Source organism: Festucalex cinctus, chromosome 20 (assembly GCF_051991245.1).
Source record: "Festucalex cinctus isolate MCC-2025b chromosome 20, RoL_Fcin_1.0, whole genome shotgun sequence".
NCBI classification, from domain to species: domain Eukaryota; kingdom Metazoa; phylum Chordata; class Actinopteri; order Syngnathiformes; family Syngnathidae; genus Festucalex; species Festucalex cinctus.
In genome coordinates, this window is record NC_135430.1 from 18347612 (window position 1) to 18371716 (window position 24105).

The window sequence follows — 24105 nt, forward strand, 5'->3', positions numbered from 1 at the left end:
TTCAAGTCTCAGTAGTGTAAAGAATAGTCTATGTAAAAATCACCCTGACATTATAATATAATATAAGACCTACAGCATTTTAGCGAATGAGAGAACATGGCGCATAAAACTTTCTCCAGAGGGTATAGCTGCGGTGATAATTGAAGCGGGAGACACAAACTTGTTTTTGTTTGCCTGCAGATGTCATGCTGTAACAAGATCCCTTGGGCTACACACTATTCCTTAGGGGGTCGAGATGTGTATGTTGGAAAGTATATGAGCACACCTGGCGTCTGGCCTTTTGTCAAAAAGTCATGTTAGTAGACATTAGAGCAATGTGCTCCTGGGTCACGTCTGACTCCTTTTGCTGTCTGTCAAATCCAAGCGGCAAAATAAATAAATAAATAAATGAATAAACAAAGAAAGTATTATATCATGCGAGCACCACTATAGGGTGGCGGTGACTCAATTTTCCAGCAAGCAGCAGTTTTGCAGATAAAATAAGTCAAACGTAATAATAATAATAATAATAATAATAATAATAATAATAATAATAATAAATACATAAATATTGTGTATTCAAAGTTCAAACCAGCCACAAAGCTGCTCTGCTCCGGTAGCATATTGCTAGTGCTAAATAGAGTCTAGTATAAAATAATTGCTCAGTTTTTGTATTTTCATTTTCCATTGAGAAATGGTAATTATGTGTTCTATTTCCCTATTATTAATTAACAAGGTTAAAAAATGAAGAAAAATGTGGAAAAAACAGAAATGGTTTGCCGTTTTAAATACAAGCGTAGTGACTGCCCTCTACTGGCCGAACGACGGAGTCACACTGTCACCGGATACAGCAAGTGAACTATTTAACAAGACAACACCTTTGACAAGCATGGTACAGTATTCGTTCATGTCACTATCACTCATATTAAGTTACATCAACCAGCACTACTACTTCGACTGCTATTAGTAACTAGTTCTTTCTACTACAATATGCGCTGTTGTTATAGGTTGAGACGACAAGCAATGTGTCCTCGATTTACTCAAGTGTGCAATTAATTTGGACGCTTGTGTCTGTGACTAACGAAACCCAACGCAGTTTAGTCAGAAATTATAACAACAATTACATAAACATTTGTGTAAGAAACATTTCTAGGCCATACATGACCGTGACGACATTTTCGTTCGTAACCTCGAAACGGAGTCGGTATGTCGGGACAGCTTTGCTCACTTTACGAGTCTGCTTGTTATAGCATTACACAAGCAGCAGGTGGCAATAGAGGACTGCTTAAGCTACGCTTCTCAAACGTATGGATATACTGTACTGTTGATTTGATTAATTAATATCGAACATATGGGAGTTCAACAATCTTGTCATAGATAAGCTATTTTTTGTGAAACAAACAAACAAACAAACAAGAAACATAAATAATATTTTAATAGTTATTTTTTAATCCTATTTTTATTGCCATATATATTGTTTAGCATAATTTACATCAGCCAGAGAAGCAGTTCTAACAACATATAAGAATCAAGCCAAGAGGTTGCCAGACAGTGATAAGATGTGGAAACATTTGGAAGCCATTTGAGTATTTATTCTCCATTGTGCTATCCATCTTAAGATCCATAGACTCATTGTCTAATAAGACCATTGAGAGCACTGTAGGAATGGCTGTGTCACACAAATAAAATGGCTTTATGGAAAGCTGTTCCAAGTTGGAAAACTCACAAATTCATCACCCGTGTCTTCAACAACATTTTTATTAAGGTCAAACAAAACACATTTCTACAGACAAATCATTTTAAAACATTATTGCGTGACAAAATGAAAACCCCGGCCTGTCATTTATGATGCCACATGCCATTTTAAAATGAATATACAGTGTGTTATATTCCTCCAAGTTTGTCTGTTGCGACGTCATGACCGCCGTCTCCATGGCAATAACGACAGGAATGCTTGTTACTCTAGTTTGTGTCCGCTTCCCTTCCACCGTTCCTTCGTTAATACGTGCATAGCTGAACTTTTAACATGCACACTGTAAAACAGTGACGCACAAATAAAAACCGGTTTCAGATTTTGCCAATTCCTTTTGCCTCCCACAAGTAAACCGTTGCTATTTACTGACACGCATACAAATCCGTTTATTAGGTTTGAATCATTTTAGTTTTTCATGAATGCCGAAGAAAACAAGAACAATATGATTACAATAATTGTATTTATTTGACCAGTTCCCGCTTGAAGTGATATCAGTATGTTAGAAATGTATCTATAAATATGCTACATTGCATATTTTGTCAGATTGCTAGTATATCGTCAGGTTACCATGACTCCAACTGGTATCCTGGATTGTTTGCGCAAAGGATCCGGTATCAGACTGTTTGCCCTCGGAGCCTTGCTGCCTTTTGGGGAAAAAAACATTCCCGCCAAGAGGCCAAGTAGAGCTGTGAGCCAGCGGGTTTCCCCGCCGGCTGTGCGGATACGGAGCATCCTGTATCCTGCATGCCTGTCAACGCTAAGCCTCAAGCCATGGAAATAACTCACTGGATTGGAAAAGACCGGTTTTGTGAAAGGACCGGTGAATTAATTGAATGCTATTACTATTTGCAGATGTGCTCTGTGAAGGTACAGTGGAATTTATGTAAAATGCTATTCGGAACATATAAAAACAAACAAATAAAATAAAATAAAAAACATTAAAATTATATGTACATTTTACTTTCTCAAGATGTCAAGAAAAGTCAAACAAGAATCGTAATTTCACAAAAACACCAACATCTCCTAGACTCCAGCATAAGTGCCATTGTAAAAGAACGGCTTGTCTGTCACACAATGACCTATGACCTCTGGTGTCCACCGTTGGACTCTAGGTTTGCCGTCCGGACCCGGTCGGACGATGATCGTGCTCCTGGACGCGACCGACGGGTCCTCATCAAAGAAGTTAAAAGGCCGGAGGAAGAAGCCCACCGCGTTGCCGGGTGTTCCCGTGTTGGGGATGTCTTCGGCGTGAGGCACATGCAGGAAGCCCACCGTCACCCAGGCGACCAGATCCTACTCACAGGAAAGTAAATATTACTTTCACATTGGTCATCAGCCCGCATAACATGTTCATTTGTGTGTTTAAAAGTGCAAACAAAAGTAGTTGTCAGCATTTGCATTGACTTTGCAAGACCTGATGTGACTCATGAAGTGTTCCAGACAGTTGGTTCCAAATTCGAACCAAGGGCCATGACAGACAGTTAAGTCAATGTCAGTATGTGATGCAGATTTTTTTTATTTTTTTTTACCTGGTTGACAATATTTTCATTGTTACGAATGTAGTCCTCAAATGACACAACAGGTTGCCAGGGGTCATTCTGGTTATAAATACTGCTGCTGGTGGCCTCACTGTCTTTATGACGAGTAACGGCAAGAGGATATCTGCAAAAAACAAAAACAAAAAACTATTTATCATATTATATATAAATGTTCCAATCAGCTCCATTAAACCTAAAAAAAAGAAAAGAAACGAACCTTTCCAAAAAATAAAATTACCTTGACCAACTGATGCCGTTTTCTTCCCGCCAACCTCTCGGAAGCACACTATCGCCATGCGAGTTCAACTGTATACGATAGCTCTTTTGATGTCCCCACTTGTTTTTCTCATTCGGGTTGTAAAAATGGACGTAGCGGGGGAACTTTTTGCCATAGCGGAAGGCGGCAGAACGCTCCGTCTTGTGTTCCGTCCAGTTGAGTTTGGACTGGACGATGAAATTCTTGGGGCTCCAGGGATTTGTGAAGTTGACGTATTTCAAATCCAAGGTCTTGAAGCTGTTTTCGCGACCTGTGTGAATGACATGACATTCCGTTATTCTAGTTCATTATACGTCTTTCGTCCGAATGCATTAATTTAATTTTGTAAATGACCACAGAGGTTCCTCTGTACAGTGAATCCCTACAAATTTTTGGTTCAGCATTTGTCTTGGGGCCATGAACCTATGTTGAAGTGAGGTGAGGAGCTGTATTTAGCCAACCTTGTATAATAGCAAAAAGTGCTTTGCTGCCATCTTGTGGCATCAATTGGGAATTTACTTTTTGGGCTGAGCTTCAATTACAAGCCCTATCACTAAAAACGGGTGGGTCAAAAAGGGACTCACCCAATTTTTGGGGTTATTTATTTAACATCCATCCATCTACTCATCCATCTAGCCAGCCAGCCAGCGGGGGTGCTGGAGCCTATCCCAGCTGGCTTTGGGCAGTAGGTGAAGTACATCCTGAACTGGTTGCTATTTATTTAACCCCAAAAATTAAATAAATCAACATTTTGGGTTAGTTATTTAACCCAAAACGGATATTTTTTATTTTTCTTTATATATATATATTCAACAAAAAGTTAAATAACCCAACATATTGGGTTAGTTATTTAACCCAAAACAAATAGGCCAACTTTTTTTTTTTTTTAAATACAACCGTCTATAAACCCCCCCCCAAAACTTTTTGCATTATCTATTTAACCCAAAAAGTCAAATAACCCAACTGTTCGGGTTATTTATTTAATCATAAACTTTAAATAACCTAACATTTTGGGTTATTTATTTCACCGCTAAAACTTTAAATAACCCAACCTTTTGGATTATTTATTTACATAACCTAAAAAGCTAGGTCAAATGATTAAATCACACAACAACCCATTTTTGGGTGGTTCAAAACAAAACAAACAAACAAACAAATAAAAAATAAAATAAAAATAAAAACAGGGGTAAGGGTGTTGAGTCAAGTTTTTGGCTTAAATGAAACAAGTTGGGTTGATCCTTTTTTGAAGCAATTTGGGTTATTTTTGACCCAACTATTTTGAGAGTGCTGGGTTCGCTGTATTCTGATTAGTTTTGCCCGAATGTTTAATTCACATACTTTCAACACGGGATTACAGCACACAGATTACAAAATAGTGCGAATATGTCCGTCTTACCAGCAATATCCAGGTCAACCTTGTAATTGATGAGATGTGTGTGCAGGTTCCCAAGCACGTAGCTGTGCACCTTGCTGCCATACTTGAGTCCATTTGGCGTAAAGAAACTATCATGGATATAGCCAGTGGCGCTGACCTTTACCTCCATCACCCCATTTTGGTAGAAGATGAAATCCCAGATGTAATCATAGTTGTAAACAGTTGAAGTGGTCCGTAACACCAGCACAGTGTTCTCAAGTCCTCCGTAGAAGTTATACCTGCCCCCGAATGCGTTGAAATGTCTTCTCAAAGGCAAAGCTGTGGTCATCTCGAAAAGACAGAGTGCGTTTCTATAGCGCACCGGTTTGTCGGTGTCAAAATAGTGGTGAAGATCGACAAAGGTGGCGATTTCGGGACAGTCAATTCCAGGGGCGAGCTCAAATGATAAGGTACCCATGGCCCAACCTGCGTCGATGTACTTTGTTTGCATGGCGGCAGGAGTGTCGCCAGCATAGAACGCGATAGCTTCTTGGAGGCTGATCTCATAGGCGATCCGTTCTCCGTTAAAGCGGACGTCAAAGACCTGAAGCCCGGCTGATGAACGCACCCTGTAGGCAAACGACCATCCAGCGTATTCAACAAAGTTGCCGTCGACGTGATAGCGATGACCTTGAGGCTCCACAAGTTTTGGCCCGTGGATGTTGGTGGGAGTGTTGCTTTCACCTCGAGGAATGTATGTGGAGTAGAGATCATCATGATGGGGTAGACGGACTTTCTCCACGGCTCCTGATTCATACTTTTCGACCAAGTCCTCCACACTATCAAAGAATTTGCTGTTGTACCACACTTTCTCAACAGTCCACTTCTCTGGATCCAAGTCTTTATGGTTGATCAGTATTTCAAACCCGATCGGGTGGATATAAAATCCTTCCACAAACTTGACCAACATTACCCAGGACCTCCTCTCACCTGACGCCAGCCCTCGTGGGGCTATGTCGATAAAAAACAAACAGCGATCAGAGCAGTTTGTGAACGTAAATCCTCCTGTGGTCTCGAACAGAAGCTTGTGAGCTTTAGCTGTGATTTTGCTCACGCTTTGATTCAAATGAGAAGTCTCCATTGCCGTCATTGGTCTTGACTCAAATGAGATAGGCCTGTCTCCCTTGAACTTCTTGACCTCATGAGAGTTGGGAGACGGCAGCGGTCCGACGATAAACTCGGTGACATTCGGCTTGGTTTGGTTCGCAAACTGGATAATCACACGCGCTTGGCGCGGAGGTTTGGCCTGACCGCGATCCAAAGCTCTCAAGGCTTCGTGCTTTTTTGGCACTTGGAGCTCCATCATCAGGATGCTGTTTTTTTTTAGAGCCACGTTATGAGCATCTGTGAGTCCAAATTCTGCAATTCCGTGGAGGTAAGCCCGGACGGCCTTCATCTCGCGAGGTGTCAGGTCAGCAAACATGGGCGCACCGTGATGAGCCCAGTCTCTTGCTCTGGAAGCCTCGCAGGCAGCAAAGCAGAGCAGGCACAGCAGACAGAGAAGACTCATTGCTAAAAGTTAATGTAAAGAAAAAAGAATTAGGACAAACAGTGTCAAAAATTTTAATTGACTAGGGTCATGCAAGGGTTATGTTTACTGTCATGACTAGGCTCATGCAAGGGTTATGTTTACTGTCATGACTAGGGTCATGCAAGGGTTATGTTTACTGTCATGACTAGGCTCATGCAAGGGTTATGTTTACTGTCATGACTAGGGTCATGCAAGGGTTATGTTTACTGTCATGACTAGGGTCATGTTTGGGTCATGCAAGGGTTGTGTTTGGGTCATGACCATGTGGTCAAGTGTCTATTTTGAACTGAGGTCAAGTGTCTGTTTTGAACTGATGTAACCAGCATCTAGTTTCAACTGGTAAGACGCTATGTGATGTCAGAAATCTTTAATCTCTTTATCTGGTCAACAACCGATCAGATAATTCCATGTCAGTCCTGTTACCCACATGTCCAGCCACAGCCAATCAGATCGATTCGCTGTCAATATAAGCCTGGCTGAGAATTGTGTGTTTTGTCGGATTATTACCTCCGTTCCTCTGTGCAACTCCACGGCCCAAGTGAGCTTAGCGTCTCGCGATCCTTGATACATTCTTGTGTAGTCAAGTTTGTTCTACGCCTCTCGATGATATGTAACTAACTAACTAACTAACTAACTAACTAACTAACTAAAATTAGCCAGTACAGTAATCAAATCACACATACTACAGAATTACTTGCATAATTTAAAATAGGAAAAAAAGACCCCAATCGTTTGACATGAACAAATATTCTGAATGCTATACGCAAATATTTATTGAATGCTTTACTTTAAAGTGAAAGCAAACCAAGTCTCTTATGCTTGCTCTACTGCACTAAAGTAAGGCGTAAGGTGGTGACAGCTGTGTTTGAGCCCTCAGCCTAAGGCCGGGAGGTCAGACAGAATAGATTGGCCACTCTCTCGCCCCCCACGCTTCATTCAAAAACTGCCCCATCACCCTTCCCCAAATGCCCATCTTTACAGGATTAGGCTTGGACAAACATGTCTTTATTCTGCCACCGAGGCACCGCCACCTCCCACGTTCTGTAACACTCGCCGCTGCGAGGCCACGGGATGTGTCCGTCAAAGAGCCGACATCCAATTCCAGCGCTTCCAGCTGTGACCTTCCACTCGTACCCAATGAGTGAAGGTTCAGATGCTACTGTACGCCCTTCAAGTCGACTCCCGGCATTTAAGAACCATGATTCGGTCCATTCAAATAGGGAAGATATCACTTGATTGGAGACTGAATAAGCAAGAAAATTGTGTAAGAAAACGAAAATAGAAAATTGTAGATTAATTGAGAATAGCTGAAAGTCTTTCTGTGGGAAAAAGCAAATCTCAATAGCACTTTTTAAGGTAAGATTTTTTTTTTTTAAATATTATTTGTTTTTAAATATTTACCTGTAACCTACTGTATATGTTGTGTTTAGTTTTTCCTTAGAATAATTTAAGCATGTGTTGCTGGACTGTGGAGGCACTGCTACTGACCCTGATTGGACTGCAGACAGTGATGGGAAAAGGGTAAGCATATAAGTCACAGCAAATCCATATTTTAGTGGGAACACATTGCACGTATTATTTAACAGTCAATAACAAAATGTATACAATTTTTTTTTTAAATTGTAATTTTTAAGCAATATACTAAAAATTCCAATACATAAATACATAAATAAAAAAAATAAAATAAAAAAAGTACAAAAAAAAGAATTAATTGACATGTCTTGTGTTCCAGGCACTGGTGCGAACACACGGCACAGCAGAAGGTGGATCGGGTCCTGACCCCGCGTCTGCAGCTGGAGGTGAGCTGCTCCGAGGTCTACCAGTACAACACGCAAGGCTGGAGATTGGATGTGGAGTCGATGAGGGCTAAGCATGGCGGCGACGATGGCATCGCGCTCTACTACCAAAAGCACGGACTGGAGGCACTCTGCTCGTTGTATAAGTGAGTCACTTGAATCATTTAAAAAAAAATGGTTTATTGGATATAAATGGAATCTAATGTACTAGTAAGCTTTTTACCCTCACTAGTAGAACAACTTTGGAATACTAGCAGGACAACTACATGTTGATAGTGAGCAGCAGCTCTGAACTGATTGCTAGTCAGTCATCAGGCAACATTTATAATTGAATTTTAGGGTTAGAGAGGCAAAATGATGACGATGCATGCATTACAGTATCGTCTACAATTCATTTGACAATATATTTTTGTGTGATTTCAAGGAACACCAGTCAATCACAGGACACATCCAATGTCCAGACTACAAATAATTAACACGTGCACAAAGCCACCACAGGATAATTGTAACAGTTTGGCACATGACATCGTCAAGCACACCTTCCCAGACAGTGACATCTTGGCTGAACATTAACTGAGTTGCATTGCCAGTCCGCAAAAGATGATTAACTTCTTGACCTATAAAGGTCCATTTGCACCTGATAGTGAGCAAAGAGTGACTCGTAGCTATAATAGTAGATAAGACAATCAGCATTTCACCTTTTCACAATAACATGGACTCATTCGTGTGTATAATGTGTCATGCTGAGCTTTTGAGTGTGCATGTCAGGTTTTCATTTAATAAAAGGTACAACATTCGTTTTAGAATGTAGCCTTATTATTCTGGATGGATGCACAGGGTCTCTTTAATTATTTCTATTATTTTCACATTTGAATGAAAAACACTAGCCCACGAATCAAATTGAAAAAAAAAAAAAAAAACAGTAATTACAGCGGTAACTGAACGTGTTAATATGCCGCTTGACATACGTCGATGTCCGAGCTAAATAATACAGTTGCGTTCGTAAAATCGAAACGCCGTTCGTTAGATCCTTGTGCGTCAATGAACTGCGGTTTGGAGATGCAGAAAAAGATGTGCAGCATCATGCAACACATGCTAGTATTTTATTTTTTTTTTCATAGGCAATATCACGGAGTGTCAAACTCGTTTTCCCTCGTGGCCGCAAGATGTCGCGATTCATTATTCTGATAGAGTTCAATGGAAATGCGAGATGAAAACATGTCGCTATACAGTACAGTTACAGTATACACTTGTTTCTCATGATGGGACCTACTTGCCCGTGTCGTCGACCTCGCTGCGTGCATGTGTCGAGTAATCCCGCTCAGGAAGTCTTTGGTGAAGCGCGTATTGAGGCATTTATGATTTTGGTGAGGCGACGTCATGATGACGTAGGAAGTCTGGTTTCCGCCCCTATGCGTGTAATCATTTCCATTTTCAATTCAATCGAAAAACTAGGCAAAATGACATAATTTTGTCATTTTGGTGTCGTAGATTGATTATTTTGTTGAAGCAGAGCCAGCGTTTTATTTATAAAACACACAAAAGCACACTAAGATTTATTTTTTTATTTTTATTTATTTTTTATTTTTTTTGTAAATATGCAATTGAACCCTCGAGGAAATACTCGTTTTCCCAGCACATTTTGCAGAGTAGCTAATATTGACACCCCCCCCCCCGCCCCCCCCACCCCCCAGGTTCCAAAATATGTGACATATTGAAAATGCAAAGTGTACGTTTTCCCATTTGTCAAAGAGAGAATAAATCGGACTTTACAATAATCAGTAGCCTATTACAGCTGACAATGATGAATATGAACTTTTGTGCCCACATCAGACTGCCAGTGACGGAAAGCCAAATGCTGAACAAGACAGTGAGAGCATGCTGTGAAGGTTGGAGTGGACCCCGGTGCTCAGATGGTAAAAAAAAAAAAAATCAATCATAAATTCTATCAAATAAGATGCAATGACTGCTCCTGTGTTGTGCAAAATTATGCAGAATATGTTAATGAATAAAATACATAAAATAATACAAATAATCCAATTTCAAATAATAAAAACTAAATTGTTAATTAAGTGTGAATAACACATAAAAATAAGCTTCATGATTAGTATCAATATCGAGAACAAAATGTCCCTGACAACCAACTGCTGTTTGTCTGCTCCCTCTCAGGTGTAGGAATGCACGGCCAGTGTTACTCCACCTGGAGTTGTGCAGAGTTCCCCGGAGTCCACAACGCCTCCCTGATGACGATGGAGCAGTGCTGCAGCAGCCAGTGGGGATTAAGTTGGAAAAACGCCTCGGACCAGACGTGCTTATCCTGCACCTACACTCTCCTGCCAGGTCCAAAAATATGAACATATAACACATAACACTCTTCTCTGCTTAATTTATGACTTGCACCCATTTTTTTTTGTCCACACACCTCCAGACTCGCAGTTCTCCCCGCTAGTACGTGGGGGTCTCCTGGGTAGCGTCAGGGTGCCTCAAGGCTCAGCCACCTGCATGTCCTGGGGTGGATCCCACTATCGCACTTTTGACAAGAAGCACTTCCACTTCCAGGGTAGCTGCACTTACCCGCTGGCCTCATCCACTGATGGGACCTGGGCCGTCTACATCAGTACGGTCTGTGTCAGTGCAGGAAACTGCAGTAAGGTATGCAAGGTTTTTTATTTCACCAGGGAGTGGAATATTTTCAGATATTTAACAAGCTGAATGCACAGTGGAATTAATTAACTCATTCACTCCCAAAAACGTATTTCTACGTTGTTGTTTTTTTTAGGTTTTTGTTTGCTAGAGTTTTTGTATGAAGGCTTTGATGCAGTTTCTGACCTGAAGTGGTCGCTTAAAACGATGGTAGCTATTCCAAAAAAATAAAAAGTAAATGGCCAGCAGGTGGCAGCAAAGTATAAGAGATCAACCAGGTCCATGTTGCAACAAGCTCTTTTTCCCAGTTTTTTCAACAGGTCTGTGAATAATGATGAAACTTAGCTAATTCTAATGCTAATTGCTACAAAACATAAAAACAGATAAAAAAAAAAAAATACCATACTTTTTTTTTTTTTTTTTTTTTTTTTTTTCCTGATGAAAGAAGAGACACATTTTTCTTTTGCTAGGGTCCATGTTTTTATATCAATAGAACATGAAAATGGCTGGGAGTGAATGAGTTAAAGTTGAAATTTGCATTGGTTTGGATTCAGTAAAGTCTTTCATTGCAATGTTTTAATGGCTGGTTTTTTTTTTTTTTTCAGGCTCTGAGGATGATGATGGGCCTTGATTTGGTTACAATTCACAAGAGAAATTTAACCCTCAACAATTTTCATGTCCCAAACGGGGAACCCCTCTTTCAAAATGGTATGCTGTCACTCCAGAATCTTCAACATGTAGTCTTAACAATATAGCATCTTTATTGATTCACTCGCAGCCATTTTCGCTGAAGCGACCCCCTTCGCTCCCGGCTGTTTTGCTGGATTTTGACTGATTTCACAAGGCCCACAGCATATTGTGCTCTATTGCTATGTAAACATGGAACCTACCAAAATAAATATTAGAGTGTCTTCTTTCACCAGGAAGAAAAATATATTTGTATCTGTTTCAGTTCTGCAGCAATTAGCATTAGAATATAGCTAAGTCTGATCAATATTCAATATTATGGTGAAAACACTGACAAAAAGAGCTTGTTGCAACATTGCTCTGCCACCTTTTGGCCATTTTTTATTTCTTTGTTTTTTTTAATAACTACAATTGCTTTAAGCCACCTCTTCATGTCAGAAGCTACATCAAAGCCTTCTGTATGTTCATGTATATATATATAAAAAAATGAACCAAAAAAAAAAACATGTAGGCCTAAACATATTTTTGGAAGAGAAGGCGAAAGTATTAAATACCTTTTTACACATTTTTGGGATTGAATGAGTTAAGTAGAGCAAAATACACAATAATATAAATTAACTTGTAAAAAAAATAACTGCTCACACATGAGGACCGACCAAAATAATAGATTTGTGACAAAATGTGAAATTGGCTACATTTGTATATAGGAAGTTAATCATGACAATATTTACACCCATGCCAAACTATTTCATTGATTTATTTCTTACCATTTGTAGGAGTGAGCATCCACTGGCTTGGAGATTTTGTGTTTGTGGAGAGTGGCCTCGGGGTGAGGGTGAAGTTCGATTTGGTCAACACTGTCTATGTGACCGTAACATCTGAGCATCTGGCAGCCACTAGAGGGCTTTGTGGAATCTACAACAACGACCCAAATGGTGCACTAATTCGACGTTGACATAAAGTGATTTACAATGGTGATGCAATTTGTTTATTTTGTTTTGTTATAGATGATTTCACCACAATGGGAGGAACCGTGTCCCAGTACGCCGCTAGTTTTGGCAACTCGTGGAAAGTTCCTGACCGGCAGAATGAAGTACTGCATCATATACAAATGAAGTAGTGTCCCCTGTTGTTTACTTCAAGATTTCTAATTGCTCGCCATTTTCTTTTAAGGGCTGCAGTGATGCTGCGGAGCTCGGACACAGCTGTGACGTCACGGGGGATGCCGCCTTGCGCAGGCAAGCGGAGTCCACGTGTCATCGGCTACTCGAAAGCCCCTTCACGCAGTGCCACCCTCGTGTGAGTGTTCGCCCGTTATACAATTTGCAAACGCTGCCTCACAGATAAACGTCAACTTTTTCAAATGACAAAATTTGTCATTTTTCTTTGTGTATGAGGAAAAAGTTCATTTTTGGTAACAGTGTGCTTGGAAGTCCACACTACATTATTATATCATTCCATTGTTTGCAGTGCAGTACAATATTTGTTATTAACTCATTTACTCCCAATAACGTATTAATCCGTTTTTTTTAATGCTCTAAGTGTCCCAAAGACGAATTCATACGTTTTTTTTTGTTTGTTTTTTTATGCTAGAGCATACAGAAGGCTTTGATGCAGCCTCTCAACTGCAAAGAACGGTTGCAAAAATGGTAGTTATTACACAAACGGCCAGCAGGTGGCAGCAGAGCAAAGGAGATCAACTAGGGCCATGTAGAAAAAAAGCTCAATTACTTACAATTTTAAATATCCATCCATCCATTTTCTTGACCGCTTATTCCTCACAAGGGTCGCGGGGGCTGCTGGCGCCTATCTCAGCTGGCTCTGGGCAGTAGGCGGGGGACACCCTGGACTGGTTGCCAACCAATCGCAGACAATTTTAAATAGATTTGCGAAAACTGATGAAACTTAGCTCTCTTCTAATGCTAATTGCTGCAAAACTGAAATAGATAGAGACATACTTTTTTTTCCTGATGAAAGAAGAAACTTTAATCTTTCTTTTGGTAGGTTCCATGCTTTTATAGCAATAGAACACAATATTCTGTGGGCCTTGCAAAATCAGTCAAAATCCAGTAAAACAGCCGGGAGCGAACAGGACTGCTTCTGTGAAAATGGCTGGGAGTGAATGAGTTAATAAAATAATCTTTTGTTATAATATTTGTTTTCTCTCTCTTTTTTTCAGCTGGACCCAGCAGCGTACCTAGATACATGCCTGTATCTTTTCTGTAGCTTGCCACCCAAGGAAAGGGAAGCGGCAGTATGTGACACACTGGCGAGCTATGCTCGAGAGTGTGCCCAGCAACATGTCATCATAATTTGGAGGGGAGGCACCCTATGTGGTAAATTATTAAATTAACACAAATTCTTATGCTATTTCTATTTCTTGAGCCATGCTCCCGAAGGGGAACTAGTGTGAGATTGGGAGAAAAATAAAAATCAATTATATCGTAATGTCACTTTCTTTTTTCTTTCTGTTTATTAGTTTAAATTGCGGGTGACATGCGATTACATGTTTTAATCGTAATTAATCGCATGACTTCAGTAGTTAACTCACGATTAATCGCAAAGTTTATATCTGTCTCAAATGTACAATAAAATGAATGAATAAAATGTACAATAAACATTTTTTATGAGTTTTCATACGCTTGTTAACATGCTTGTTAACATAAAAGTGGAAACAAATGTTAAACTAATAGAAATATGAGTGCATCTTTTAGTCATTCATTATTTCATAATAATTCATAAAAATGAGTTAAAATTAAAAGATGTACTGTCTGTACTCTAAAAAAAAAATGACGGTCATTTTTTCTGCCACTAGATGGCATAAATGCATTTGTCAGACATTGATGACAGCTCAGTGCATTTTTCTTTTCATAATAAGAGCGTTCTAATCTTTAACATAAAGTAACGTGTGAAATTCTGCACATTTTTTTTAATTGTTAAATACAACTTGACCCCAGTCTCCACAAATATATGCATTATTATGAAATTTATTACTGCTAAATTTTAACGTGGACATGTCTGCATGCATTGTGACTGGAATTCCCCCAGTACAGGCTTTCCACGTTAAAAAAAAATAATAATAGTGGTGTTAAAGTAACTTTATATTAACTCAAACTTAACAGACTAATTTTGTCACCCTTAGTTTAAATGAATAATTTTGCATGTTAAGGTGACTACTAAAATAATGGCACACATGGTTGTATTTCCTACAACCAGATTTCTGCTTGGTCAATGTGAGTGTGAACGGATTGGAAGTGGCCTGTGACTGATTGAAAACCAAAGCGGTAGCGGTAGAAAATGGATGAATGTGCAAATGATCTTAAATGTTTAATCTTCTCATTCACGCTGCTTCAAAATTTGTCACTGCCTCCCTACCATCTCCCCAGGTCGCATCTGTCCCAGAGGGCAAGTCTTTTCCGACTGCGTGTCCTCATGCCCCCCTAGCTGCGCATCCCCCCAACCCCCAGGGCCGGCGGCCGCGTCAGTGGGTCAATGCCGGGAGGAGTGCGTCGGAGGGTGCGAGTGTCTTCCAGGTCTCTATCTTCACCGGGGACAGTGCCTGAAAAGAGATGATTGCCCCTGTTTCCATCGTAGACATACATACCAGTCAGGGGACAAGATACAGCAGAGATGTAACACCTGGTGAGCTGGAAGTATGTTTTTGCTTTTTCTGTCACTCGATTTGACCTTTTTATTTTGCTTGACATTTTCCCGATGTAGCATTTGTAGAGAAGGTCAGTGGCAATGCACTGGGGAGAAATGTGCTGCTCAGTGCAGTCTGACTGGAGCGCTCCATGTTACCACCTTTGACAAAAAGAGATACTCCTTACAAGGAGGAGACTGTCCTTTTACCACTGTGGAGGTAAGAAAACGATATTCCCCGGACAAATTAGGTAGACTCGCACAAACAGATTCGATTCGGTCCAAAAGCTGCATCGGAAGAAATGGCCTTATAACAGAGAAGACATTTTTACTTGAGTTGTTGCTTCAGTGCATCCATGTGTTTCCAGGACTACGTCGACCGAAAGCTAGTGGTGACCGTGCGCTCTGGCGAGTGCCCAGCAGGGGGAGGAGGCGGTGCACCAGGCCTGGGTTGCCCAATCGAGATGACGGTCACGGCACTTCGCACCACGGTCACCATCACAGACACTGGTGACCACTGACAGGATAGAAACAAATACATGGAATTTTGTTTAGTTTTTACCCCTCCTACATTCTTATGACAACACACTTTTTACAGTATTTTTAGCATCTGTTCTCGCTCTGTTGCCGTCAAGAAATAGGAGGCTAGTATATTACGTTACTTGGGGGAAAGAAAAAGAAGACTCGCCCGCATGGATTTCCAAATCGGAGACAACACGTGCTTGTTTACTAATTATTCGCAGCTGATGTTTACTGTAAAAATCAGCACAATAAAACAAAAGACAATTAAAGGTACAGTATACTGTATTTAAACACCAAAACATTAAGTCCACTAGCTTAATGCTAACATATAATGGGAAATAGGGATGTCACGATAAGGGCAATATCGCGATATCGTGATATGAAAACTGCCACAATATCGTCGTCGTCATGTTCACAATATTTAAAAGTCCGGTTGATTCCCATTTGTGCAGTTCTAGCACCCTCTAGTGGCTATTTTATTAGTGCAATTTCATTTTCATGAGGGATGTTTTGGCCTTCTATGTTTAAAATCTATGCTAATTGTCAGATGAAGGGGAACCTAATTTGCATGTGAAGCAATCAATGTGTTCTTGCATTAGCAAGTGCCTCAATATTGTTATGAGAGATTGTAGGTGTTTTATATGCATTGCTGTTATGTACAAAAGCACAATATTGTGCTTTTTTTTTTTTAGTATGAGCTCTTTTTTTTTCTTACAGTATTGTGATGTTTTTTTAAATATCGCTAACGCCCCCCCACAATATCGTGATAATTATCGTATGGTGATCTTCATATCGTGATAATATCGTATCGTGATGTTTGGATATCGTTACATCCCTAATGGGAAACACCATAAACAGGCTAATGGTACAACAGTAAGGTCATTATTTGGTTTGCTTGAAATGTGAATTTCTCTTAAGTTTATTTACATTGCTTATTCCAGGTACAGTGACGTTGAATGGCCAAAGGGAGCCGTTGCCCGTGGTGACCGGGGACCTGTTAGTGCGGAGGGCGTCGTCCGCCTTTCTCCTAATCCAGACTTTTGGAGCTCAGCTACTCTGGCACCTTGATGGACCCCTTGTCATCATTACCTTGCAGCCTCATTTCACAAACAAGGTAACGTTCACGTCACTTTCACTCTGTCTGGTCCCCTCCTCTCTACCAAGTCAATATGCGCTAAGATGCTCGACTCCAACCCCAAAAGACCGAATGCTATAATCTGTGTTTATCATGTAGGTGCGCGGCCTTTGTGGAACACTGACCTGGAACCAGCATGATGATTTTATGACTCCAGAAGGAGATGTGGAAAGCAGCGTGTCGTCTTTTGCTGGCAAATTCACCACAGGACATTGCACTCTACCCGGAGGAGCCCCTCCAGACCCCTGCACCACTTACACCCAGAAAAGACATGATGCTGACACTTTATGTGCCATCATACATAGCAGCGTATTCCAGGTTAGTTTGCAATATTATGTTTGTTTGTTCATGTGTATGTTTATACATTTTGTTGTTGTTGATTATTTACATTTTTACGAGGAGGACAGAAAATGTCATCAAATTCTGGAATGGCCCATGTAATGTACACCTGCTTTTTTTTATAGTAATTCCCGTTCCCTCCCTTTCTGCTCCATTAGGCATGCCACGACGTGGTGGAGAGGGAGCCCTATTTTCGCCTCTGTCAATCCGAAGTGTGCAGCTGTGCGCCCCAGAAGGTCTGTCATTGCACAGTGCTCACTGCCTATGCCAGACATTGTGCCCAGGAGGGCATAGCGGTCCTTTGGCGTAACCAGACCTTCTGCTGTACGTATGGAAGAACCACAAGTTGAACTATAGCTAAAAATTATAATTACCTCTGAAAGTAAATGGTAATTGTATTTCTATGTCAAAGGTCAATAATTAGATTATATATTATATAATTAGTTATTATACATGAACTGAGGGACTACTAACTATTATTTTCAGTGTGTGTACTGTCTGTCTGTCTGTCTGTCTGTCTGTCTGTCTGTCTGTCTGTCTGTCTGTGTATCTACAAGGCTAACAATTAGCCAAATATAATTGATAGCTAGCTAGCAAATTAGAAATGCTATCCATCCATCCATCCATCCATCCATCTATCTATCTATCTATCTATCTATCTATCTATCTATCTATCTATCTATCTATCTATCTATCTATCTATCTATCTATCTATCTATCTATCTATCTATCTATCTATCTATCTATCTATCTATCTATCTATCTATCTGTCTGTCTGTCTGTCTGTCTGTCTGTCTGTGTATCTAGAAGGCTAACAATTAGCCAAATATAATTGATAGCTAGCTAGCAAATTAGAAATGCTATCTATCTATCTATCTATCTATCTGTCAGAAATAGTGAGATGGATTGGATCTATGCTTGAAGAAAAATTTAAATTGGAAGTATTTTTTTTTTTTAAATATATTTTTGTTAACAGTGGGACATTACGAAGCCAACCCGCTATTGCAACACATGCCGATATTGTTCTCTTTGTTTCAACTTTTAACTCTCTCGTTGCCAATGATGAGCGCGTTGATATTCACGGCCTATTTCCTCCCGTTTCCCCAGCGGTGCAGTGTTCCGGGGGTCAGGTGCATCACGAGTGCGGTCGAGCGTGCGGCCGCAAGTGTTCGGACCTGCAGCACGGCTGGAGCTGTGAGGATGACGGCAGTGGCAGTGGCGGTGGTGGTGATGAGTTATGTGTTCCAGGTTGCCAATGTCCTGCAGGACTAGTGCAGGACTACCAAGGCCAGTGTGTGCCCACCACTATGTGCCCTTGTGTGCAAGGAGACAAGACGTATCTACCGGGGGATATTGTTCAGAACAGCTGTAACATCTGGTATGTTGAAAGTGAAAATTACATTTATTTATTTTTTTAGCAGTAGTGCTTGTGGATAGAGGCCGTATCCTCCTCAACTCACTTCACTCACTTGAATCTGCATTGTCAGAAAGGAAAAAAAAACGTGTTTGAACAGCATATTGTTGTTTTGTATTGATATTGTGAAAGTAAGTTAAAAAATAACTCGACAATTACGCCATTAGGCTAACGATATAATGTCCCACTGTCCCCAGGGTACAGATGCTATCTTTTACTGCACGTCATAAAAATAAACGCTATCTGTGTTCCACTTAAATTGCGATAAATAATCAAATAAGTAAGCCGCTGTATATGCCACTTGAAGGACACTGCTGAAGGATACGGGATTTTTCTTCGCTTCTCTTCACATTTCTTGTTGAGGCTGTAAACAATGTCACTAAAAGCTAAATTAATTCAAAACATCTCCAAAACTGTTATTTTTCAGGAAATAAAAAATGGCATCTTATTTTTTGCAATATTTGCTTTATTATTTTAAATTTATTTATTTATTTATGTATGTATTTATTTATTTATTTATTTATTTATTTATTTATTTATATACAATTATTATTATGACATATTATAAAGAAATTTAATGCTAATAAAATAATCTTTTTTTTTTTTTTTTTTTAAACTGTACTCCAATAATTATCCAATGTTCACATGTTGAAATGGCTCAATATTCTGTAATATTCATTTAACCTTTATCTACTCAGGTAAGATACTTGATTACCGATTCTCATGAGCAAAGCCAACCTGGCAGTAGAGTAAAACAAAGCGAAACAAAAGAAAATAGAAATACATAGACAACAAAACAGTTCAATGTGATATACATATTGGATTACATTACATCATAGCACATGGTGCCAAACAGGCTAAAATGAAATGCTGCTATTCCTCTCGCATATCCCTCACTATATTTTTCAGCAAAAAAATCATTTAAAAAAGGAACCTGACCCCTATAGATTTAAACAGCATTTTGCATCGAACTAACTCCATGAGCATTTTGTTGCCTTTGTAGTTACATTTGCAGTGTCAAATGAAATCCAGGTGCAGTACTAATGTAATAGTTTAAAAGTATTTTCAAGGGCAGACCAGTCCCTGATGCGAAGAGAGAGTCTGCCACAATTTATAAATGGATATGGGCACACATTCGTCAAAGTGGTGGTGCAAGAGCTCTGATGAAATCACTCTATGTTCCTGCTTCTTTCGACAGGATAGGTTGATTTCATTGCTTCTCTTCACCGCAAAGCAGCTGCGCCGCAAAGATGATCGCTCTTCGCAATCTTATGGATGCTTACTGTGAATAATTAACACATTCACTGCCAGCCCAGCAAAAATGTATCATTTGACGTATTTTTCCGTCAATGGCAGTGAATGAGATAACTGCACACGTCGATTACGAAATTCCATACGCAACACTTGACTTAACTTTTTATTGCTTCTGCCCCTCCCCATTTACAGTGCGTGCGAGGAGGGGCGTTTTAATTGCACGCAAGGCCCCTGTGAAGACGTCAACACGTGTCCCGGCTCTCTGGTCTACGCTCCACGTTCCTGCCTCCTCACGTGCTCCAGTTTGGACCCTCCGAGTCAGCAGCAAGGTTCCGGGCTTCAGAGTTGCAGAGAGCCCCTATCTGGTTGCGTGTGCCCCCGTGGAACTGTACTGCTTGTAGGTGAAAACTCAGCTTTTGAACATGAACGTGTGACAAAGAAAACATTTTTTGTTGTGTTCTGTCATCCATCCATCCATCCATCCATCCATCCATCCATCCATCCATCCATCTTCTTGACCGCTTATTCCTCACAAGGGTCACGGGGGGTGCTGGAGCCTATCTCAGCTGTCTGTGGGCAGTAGGTGGGGTACACCCTGGACCAATCGAAGGGCTCTTTAATATCAGTGGAATTTAATTAATTTAAAACAATAATGTCAATGTTAGGGTTAAGTTATCAAGCTAAAAAACAAAACAAAAACAAAAAAAAAACTACATTTTCTGTTAAAAAAATAGAGATGTTTCTTTTGTATTTCTCTTAAAACAAACAAAAAAAAAAGAAAATATTTTGAAAAAAAAAGGTTTTTTTTTGGTGCTCACACACTCACTATTGAAACCCCCAGAAACACTACTGAAATGCTCTCATGTACAACAGAAAATGATTTTTACATTATACTCTCACATATTAGACTGAAATGTGCTCATATATTAACTGAAATGCTCTCATACATTATACTGAAACGCTCCTTTAAATTATGCTGAAAGACTCTCAGGAACACTACTGAAATGCTCTCATGTACAACAGAAAATGATTTTTACATTATACTCTCACACATTAGACTGAAATGTGCTCATACATTAACTGAAATGCTCTCATACATTATACTGAAACGCTCTTTTAAATTATGCTGAAAGACTCTCATATACGTTATTGAAAAAGCTCTCATATATAGGCTACTGAAAGGCTGTTGCACATTAGCCTCAGTAGTTAGAAAGGAGTTCAGTAATGTGTGCAATTGTTTCAGTTGTATGTGTGTAACAGGTAATCCAAAATTATTTCCCCGTTCGTAACAATTCAGGAAATAATTCATATTTGAATATAATATTTTTCTGTACAATTTAATACTAAATTCTGATGTGAGCTGATTGAATTCCATATAGATTTTTGATGTTTTTTTCTTTTCTTTTTGTCTCTCCTGCAGGGCGATCAGTGTGTCCTGCCTGCCGAGTGCCCGTGTCGCCATAATGGCCGCCTCTACTACCGCAATGACACTATCACCAAAGACTGCAACACGTGGTATGGAACTCCCATTTTGCACTAGCATCCAGAAGCTTATTTACTAACTCATTTTAAATTTGTTTCCATTTAATCTATAAGCATGCAAGCAGTGCAATTTTACAGTATTTTTTGTGTCTGACATGATTGCATCATCGGTGAAAATCTCTTTTCGAAATGTTACTCCCAACGCCGATCTCTTGATTTCCTGTGCAGCGTATGTAAGGAGCGCCACTGGCACTGCAGCCAGTCGGCCTGCGCTGGCACGTGCGTGGCTACCGGCGACCCTCACTATGTGACGTTCGACGGTCGCTACTTCTCTTTCCTGGGCGACTGCCAGTATGTGCTGGCGAGGGAGACCGGCGGTTTGTTCAGCGTCACCGCGGAGAACGTGCCCTGCGGAAGCACCGGCGTCACCTGTACCAAGTCCGTTACCCTCAGTCTGGGGAACACCGTCATACACTTGCTGAGAGGTAAAGGGGAAGTCGACCTTAAACATTTCTCGAAAATAATATGTTATACGTGACCTGACTCGTCTAAACATGACATTCGGATTAATATTATATTTGTGGAATATGAGTCATGTTGCAAAATCCAGCCATTATTATCCATCTACTTGCTGAAGATGACATCACAGTTGCTCAGGGCTCAGGCAACGACCAATCACAGCTCACCTTCTGAAGCTGAGCTGTGATTGGTTGTTACCTGAAACCCGAGCAACTGTGATGTCATTTTCACTCGAACAGCAAATGGCAAAATGGCCGCCTTCTGATATTGATAAAAACTGCTTGATTTTGCAGCCTAATTCATCTTCCACTAATGCACTGGTGTCCAAACTACGGCCCGGGGGCCATTTGCGGCTCGCCATCCATTTTCTAGCGGCCCTCAGCATATCAAAAAATTACTTTTGATGCACCCTGCTTTTCTAGATATATAAAGAAACTATTTAAATCTAAAACAGAAATATTTCTCTTTGTAATTTAGTTTGGTTTGGTTTATTCATTTTTTTCCTTTCGGAAAAATCTCAAACTGTCTTGTTTAAAAATAAAACACACAAAAAAACCCCAGCTAAACTATAGTACATTGTTTTACCGTGTTTAATATCCATTCATCCATCCATCCAATTTGTTAACCGCTTTTCCTCACAAGGGTCGCGGGGGGTGCTGGAGCCTATCCCAGCTGGCTTCGAGCAGTAAGCTCTAAACCCTGAACTGGTTGCCAGCCAATCGCAGACATGTTTAATAAAGTCAGACGATTTCAAAATGGCCCTGGCATCCTTCGATTATTCTGTATGTGTCCCTCAAAGATTGCACTAATGCAATATGAACCAAAAATACTGTATTTAGACTGGTAAGATCGCATATAACATTACGTTAATTCTAATTGTTTCTATGAGCATCTAGGAGGATATTCTTAGCTCAGTTTAAAACGGACTTGGATGTGTGCATGTTAAATGTTTAGTATGTAAAGTTTTTCAATCATGTAATCTTTAATTTAAGGCAAAGCGGTGACCGTGAATGGGATGCCAGTTACTCTACCTAAGACCTACAGCGGAAGCGGACTGATTTTGGAACGAGTGGGCATGTTTGTGTCGCTTTCCTCCAGACTTGGCGTCTCTCTGCTGTGGGACGGAGGTAAGATTCGCACGCATTCGAGAACCTCACGCTTAAGTGCGTTGTCACGATGTAGTCATACAGACTGTCGCTCGCAGGTATGCGCGTGTACGTGCGTCTGGCCGCGCACCTGCGGGGAAACGTCGGCGGCCTGTGCGGCAACTTCGACGGCGACACGGAGAACGACTTCACCACACGGCAAGGCATAGTGGAGTCCACCGCCGAGCTATTTGGGAATTCGTGGAAGGTCAGTCCATCCTGCCCGGATGTTGCAGACCAAGATCTGCGAGACCCCTGCACAGTGAGTTCACGTACCCGAACAGGAACAAACGATCAAATGACGAACTAATGCTAACATTAAAACACAATTTTTTCACAGATCAACTTGCACAGAGTGCCATGGGCCAGGAAAAGATGTGGCATCTTGACTCAGGAGATTTTTTCGCCTTGCCACCTTGAGGTGCCCCTTCAGCAGTATTACGACTGGTGTGTCTTTGATGCTTGTGGGTGAGTAACAACATTTTATTATTATCATTTTGTTATGTCGACCAAAGAGAGAATCGGTGTAGGTTTGCTTATAAGCAGCAACTGTTTTTTATTTTATTTTATTGATTTATTGAATATTTGTTGAACCATGTACATCAGTTGAGAATAACTTCTCATTTCCAATGACGACAAGGCAGTTTACAGTTTCTTTTTTTTTTTTTTTTTTTAACCTGCATTTATTTTGGTGAGGATCCCTACAATGATGACCTAAAAAGAAATCATCATATTTTATCATCTCTTAATACAGATTAGGCACTTTTTGACTTTTTTTTTTTTTTTTTTTTTGCATTGTGCTAGCTATTAAATATTTCAGTATATTCAAGTTCTGCTCAAGCTGTCAGTAAAAACCTTATTCATTGCTGTTTTTTTTTTCACTGTTTATTTTGTGATTCTAACTTGACAATCTATGCATTTTATGTAATAAAGAAAATCTTATAAATCATATATCCTCATTTTATGTTGGGATTTTATTTTGATTTTCATCTTTTACAGGGAAATTTTAGCCTAATATGCAGCCCAAGTAGTCAAAACATGGTATTCTGATTAATA

At 40.1% G+C, this 24105-nt stretch overlaps 2 protein-coding genes across 5 annotated transcripts in view; one reads left to right on the forward strand and one right to left on the reverse strand.

The window, feature by feature from the left end:
• Window positions 1-1514: 1514 nt before the first annotated feature.
• Window positions 1515-9650, reverse strand: aoc1 (amine oxidase copper containing 1). Of its 2 annotated transcripts, none has more exons than XM_077508935.1 (5): window positions 9545-9634; window positions 4923-6452; window positions 3509-3797; window positions 3262-3394; window positions 1515-3025 (listed from the first exon to the last, which is right to left on the reverse strand). In XM_077508935.1, exons 1-5 carry the CDS (start codon window positions 9621-9623, stop codon window positions 2756-2758), a joined length of 2301 nt encoding a protein of 766 aa, XP_077365061.1. In that variant the 5' UTR covers window positions 9624-9634; the 3' UTR covers window positions 1515-2755. The 2 variants fall into 2 exon arrangements, with proteins under 2 accessions (XP_077365061.1, XP_077365060.1); XM_077508934.1 differs by having other exon boundaries at window positions 1518-3025; window positions 9541-9650.
• Window positions 2858-24105, forward strand: part of sspo (SCO-spondin) — a 79469-nt gene continuing 58221 nt past the window's right edge. For 2 of the 3 annotated variants that reach the window (XM_077508931.1, XM_077508933.1), the window contains exons 1-24: window positions 7721-7827; window positions 7902-7992; window positions 8204-8413; window positions 10101-10183; window positions 10437-10607; window positions 10696-10919; window positions 11516-11618; window positions 12374-12532; window positions 12605-12690; window positions 12771-12896; window positions 13777-13933; window positions 14984-15239; window positions 15318-15459; window positions 15608-15749; window positions 16703-16875; window positions 16996-17214; window positions 17394-17559; window positions 18343-18613; window positions 20096-20300; window positions 21324-21418; window positions 21614-21870; window positions 22897-23031; window positions 23109-23311; window positions 23390-23517. In XM_077508931.1, coding sequence (XP_077365057.1) covers window positions 7925-7992; window positions 8204-8413; window positions 10101-10183; window positions 10437-10607; window positions 10696-10919; window positions 11516-11618; window positions 12374-12532; window positions 12605-12690; window positions 12771-12896; window positions 13777-13933; window positions 14984-15239; window positions 15318-15459; window positions 15608-15749; window positions 16703-16875; window positions 16996-17214; window positions 17394-17559; window positions 18343-18613; window positions 20096-20300; window positions 21324-21418; window positions 21614-21870; window positions 22897-23031; window positions 23109-23311; window positions 23390-23517 — 3779 coding nt within the window. In that variant the 5' untranslated portion in view covers window positions 7721-7827; window positions 7902-7924. Of the gene's footprint in view, window positions 3040-7720; window positions 7828-7901; window positions 7993-8203; window positions 8414-10100; window positions 10184-10436; window positions 10608-10695; window positions 10920-11515; window positions 11619-12373; window positions 12533-12604; window positions 12691-12770; window positions 12897-13776; window positions 13934-14983; window positions 15240-15317; window positions 15460-15607; window positions 15750-16702; window positions 16876-16995; window positions 17215-17393; window positions 17560-18342; window positions 18614-20095; window positions 20301-21323; window positions 21419-21613; window positions 21871-22896; window positions 23032-23108; window positions 23312-23389; window positions 23518-24105 lie in introns of those variants that run through there. The other variant, XM_077508932.1, reaches the window with a different exon arrangement.